This window comes from Oryctolagus cuniculus, chromosome 3, assembly GCF_964237555.1.
Source record: "Oryctolagus cuniculus chromosome 3, mOryCun1.1, whole genome shotgun sequence".
Taxonomy (NCBI): domain Eukaryota; kingdom Metazoa; phylum Chordata; class Mammalia; order Lagomorpha; family Leporidae; genus Oryctolagus; species Oryctolagus cuniculus.
The window spans coordinates 182549900-182553988 of record NC_091434.1 but is presented as its reverse complement, the minus strand read 5'-3'; the positions used below and the strand labels follow the sequence as shown (position 1 = coordinate 182553988).

At 55.9% G+C, this 4089-nt stretch overlaps 1 protein-coding gene across 1 annotated transcript; it reads right to left on the bottom strand.

The window, feature by feature from the left end:
- Nucleotides 1–1293: 1293 nt before the first annotated feature.
- Nucleotides 1294–3849, bottom strand: LOC138848896 (putative per-hexamer repeat protein 5). Its single transcript, XM_070069894.1, has one exon. The coding sequence runs from the start codon at nt 3847–3849 to the stop codon at nt 1294–1296; it is 2556 nt and encodes an 851-aa protein (XP_069925995.1).
- Between the last annotated feature and the right edge of the window lie 240 nt (nt 3850–4089).

Sequence of the window (4089 nt, the reverse complement as noted above, 5' to 3'; positions counted from 1 at the left end):
CTTTTTCTGTTGGTTCACCCCCCAATGGCTGCTGCAGCCAGCGCATCGCGCTCATCCGATGGCAGGAGCCAGGTGCTTCTCCCTGTCTCCCATGCGGGTGCAGGGCCCAAGCACTTGGGCCATCCTCCACTGCCCTCCCGGGCCACAGCAGAGAGCTGGCCTGGAAGAGGGGCAACCGGGACAGAATCCAGCGCCCCGACCAGGACTAGAACCCGGTGTGCCGGCGCCGCAGGCGGAGGATTAGCCTAGTGAGCCGCGGCGCCGGCCTGCCTTTGTATCTTGAGCACTGTGCCTTCCCACTTTTTCCCTCCCCTCTTTCCTTCGGAAGCTCCGTCAGGCGTCCCTGGGTGCCCTCATTCTCTGTCCAGCCTCTTCATTCCCCTTGATATCTTGCCTCTCCTCTTTACTCTTCTTGCTGTATTTGGTAGTAGCCTCAGCTCTGTGTTCTGTCTTCTGTTTCAAAAACTGTCTCATCAACCATGTCAAATCTCCTGTTTAACCTACCACTGGGCTTTTTTATTTCAGTAACCGTGTCTGGATGTCATGTTAGGGTCTTTTAAAATCTGACTTTTTTCCTTGTGTCCTGTCTCCTTAAGGTTTTAACATCTCTATGTTTTTTAGTACTTTAAACTGTTTGATTCCAAATAGCAACTCAATTGTTTAGAGTCTGGGCTCTGATTCTCCTGGTGTGTTTTTCCGTTGACTCACTCCAAGCTCATTGCCCTTCATGTGTTCTGGGTTTCTGCTGAGGGTCCCCTTTGTGGCCTGGTGCATGGGGATCCCCCAGACCCCTTTTGGATTTTCTCCTGTGACTCTCGAAGCTGTTATCAGTCTTGCACCACTATTTTTGTGTATCAGTTCCCCCAGCTTTGCGATTGTCACAGCAGTGTGGGTATTCGAATCAGAAACCCCACGGAGGCACAGGTTTGATATTCCGCTCTATTAGAGGAGGTGGCTTTCCGCCTACAGCTCTGGCAGGAGCAAGCTTCCTTGGGGAGTGGATTTGCTTTTTGTTGTAGCTCCTTCAGCGGTCTCACTTCCAGCCGCGCTGTGATTGGAGGGCTCACGTCTTCACCTCCTGTTCCCCCGTTGGGGCGGAGACCTGGCTCCTAGAGTCCTGAGGGTCTGAGCTGCAGACATCACCCCAGGCCTCACCCCACTGTTGGTCAAGGGTTTCAGGCGTGGCTATGTGGGATTTGCCTTTCTTCCTGCAAAGATCAGGTATTCACTTTGTATAATATTGTGAGGTTTCACCTGGGGTTTCCATGTGTGGAGTAGGGAGGCCTGACAGGACTACTGCTCTGTCAAAACCAAAATTCCAAAAACCAGTGGTGTACCACATAATGACGTTTTAGTTAGCAGTGGTCCTGGAAGACTCCAGGGGCTGAAAGATGGCTCTTGCCTGGTGACACTGTAGCTGTTGTGATGCCCTAGCACGTCACCCCGTGCAGTGTCTGTGTTGGTGCTGGTGGCACTGTAGTTGTGACACCCTAGCACGTCACACCGTGCAGTGTCTGTGTTGGTGCTGGTGGCACTGTAGTTGTGACGCCCTAGCACGTCACACCGTGCAGTGTCTGTGTTGGTGCTGGTGGCACTGTAGTTGTGACGCCCTAGCACGTCACACCGTGCAGTGTCTGTGTTGGTGCTGGTGGCACTGTAGTTGTGACGCCCTAGCACGTCACACCGTGCAGTGTCTGTGTTGGTGCTGGTGGCACTGTAGTTGTGACGCCCTAGCACGTCACACAGTGCAGTGTCTGTGTTGGTGCTGGTGGCACTTTCGTTGTGACGCCCTAGCGTGTCACACCGTGCAGTGTCTGTGTTGGTGCTGGTGGCACTGTAGTTGTGACACCCTAGCATGTCACACCGTGCAGTGTCTGTGTTGGTGCTGGTGGCACTGTCGTTGTGACGCCCTAGCACGTCACCCCCTGTAGTGTCTGTGTTGGTGCTGGTGGCACTGTAGTTGTGACGCCCTAGCACGTCACACCGTGCAGTGTCTGTGTTGGTGCTGGTGGCACTGTAGTTGTGACGCCCTAGCACATCACACCGTGCAGTGTCTGTGTTGGTGCTGGTGGCACTGTAGTTGCAACGCCCTAGCACGTCACCCCCTGCAGTGTCTGTGTTGGTGCTGGTGGCACTTTCGTTGTGACGCCCTAGCACGTCACCCCCTGCAGTGTCTGTGTTGGTGCTGGTGGCACTGTAGTTGTGATGCCCTAGCACGTCACCCCCTGCAGTGTCTGTGTTGGTGCTGGTGGCACTGTAGCTGTTATGACACCCTAGCACGTCACCCCGTGCAGTGTCTGTGTTGGTGCTGGTGGCACTGTAGTTGTGACACCCTAGCACGTCACACCATGCAGTGTCTGTGTTGGTGCTGGTGGCACTATAGTTGCGACGCCCTAGCACGTCACACCGTGCAGTGTCTGTGTTGGTGCTGGTGACACTGTAGCTGTTGTGACGCCCTAGCACGTGACCCCCTGCAGTGTCTGTGTTGGTGCTGGTGGCACTGTAGTTGTGACGCCCTAGCGTGTCACACCGTGCAGTGTCTGTGTTGGTGCTGGTGGCACTGTAGTTGTGACGCCCTAGCACGTCACACCGTGCAGTGTCTGTGTTGGTGCTGGTGGCACTGTAGTTGTGACGCCCTAGCACGTCACACCGTGCAGTGTCTGTGTTGGTGCTGGTGGCACTGTAGTTGTGACGCCCTAGCACGTCACACCGTGCAGTGTCTGTGTTGGTGCTGGTGGCACTGTAGTTGTGACGCCCTAGCACGTCACACCGTGCAGTGTCTGTGTTGGTGCTGGTGGCACTGTAGTTGTGACGCCCTAGCACGTCACACAGTGCAGTGTCTGTGTTGGTGCTGGTGGCACTTTCGTTGTGACACCCTAGCACGTCACCCCCTGCAGTGTCTGTGTTGGTGCTGGTGGCACTGTCGTTGTGACACCCTAGCACGTCACCCCGTGCAGTGTCTGTGTTGGTGCTGGTGGCACTGTAGTTGTGACGCCCTAGCACGTCACCCCATGCAGTGTCTGTGTTGGTGCTGGTGGCACTGTCATTGTGACACCCTAGCACGTCACACCGTGCAGTGTCTGTGTTGGTGCTGGTGGCACTGTAGTTGTGACGCCCTAGCACGTCACACCGTGCAGTGTCTGTGTTGGTGCTGGTGGCACTGTAGTTGTGACGCCCTAGCACGTCACCCCCTGCAGTGTCTGTGTTGGTGCTGGTGGCACTGTAGTTGTGATGCCCTAGCACGTCACCCCCTGCAGTGTCTGTGTTGGTGCTGGTGGCACTGTAGCTGTTATGACACCCTAGCACATCACCCCGTGCAGTGTCTGTGTTGGTGCTGGTGGCACTGTCATTGCGACGCCCTAGCACGTCACACCGTGCAGTGTCTGTGTTGGTGCTGGTGGCACTGTAGTTGTGACACCCTAGCACGTCACCCCGTGCAGTGTCTGTGTTGGTGCTGGTGGCACTGTAGTTGTGACACCCTAGCACGTGACCCCCTGCAGTGTCTGTGTTGGTGCTGGTGGCACTGTAGTTGTGACGCCCTAGCACGTCACACCGTGCAGTGTCTGTGTTGGTGCTGGTGGCACTGTAGCTGTGACGCCCTAGCACGTGACCCCCTGCAGTGTCTGTGTTGGTGCTGGTGGCACTGTAGTTGTGACACCCTAGCACGTCACACCGTGCAGTGTCTGTGTTGGTGCTGGTGGCACTGTAGTTGTGACGCCCTAGCACGTCACACCGTGCAGTGTCTGTGTTGGTGCTGGTGGCACTGTAGTTGCGATGCCCTAGCACGTCACCCCCTGCAGTGTCTGTGTTGGTGCTGGTGGCACTGTAGCTGTTGTGACGCCCTAGCATGTCACACCGTGCAGTGTCTGTGTTGGTGCTGGTGGCACTGTAGTTGTGACACCCTAGCACGTCACACCGTGCAGTGTCTGTGTTGGTGCTGGTGGCACTGTAGTTGTGACACCCTAGCACGTCACACCGTGCAGTGTCTGTGTTGGTGCTGGTGGCACTGTAGTTGTGACGCCCTAGCACATCACACCATGCATGAGTTTTTGATGGTGCTGATGAGCAGGCCTTCTATGCTTCCAGTTC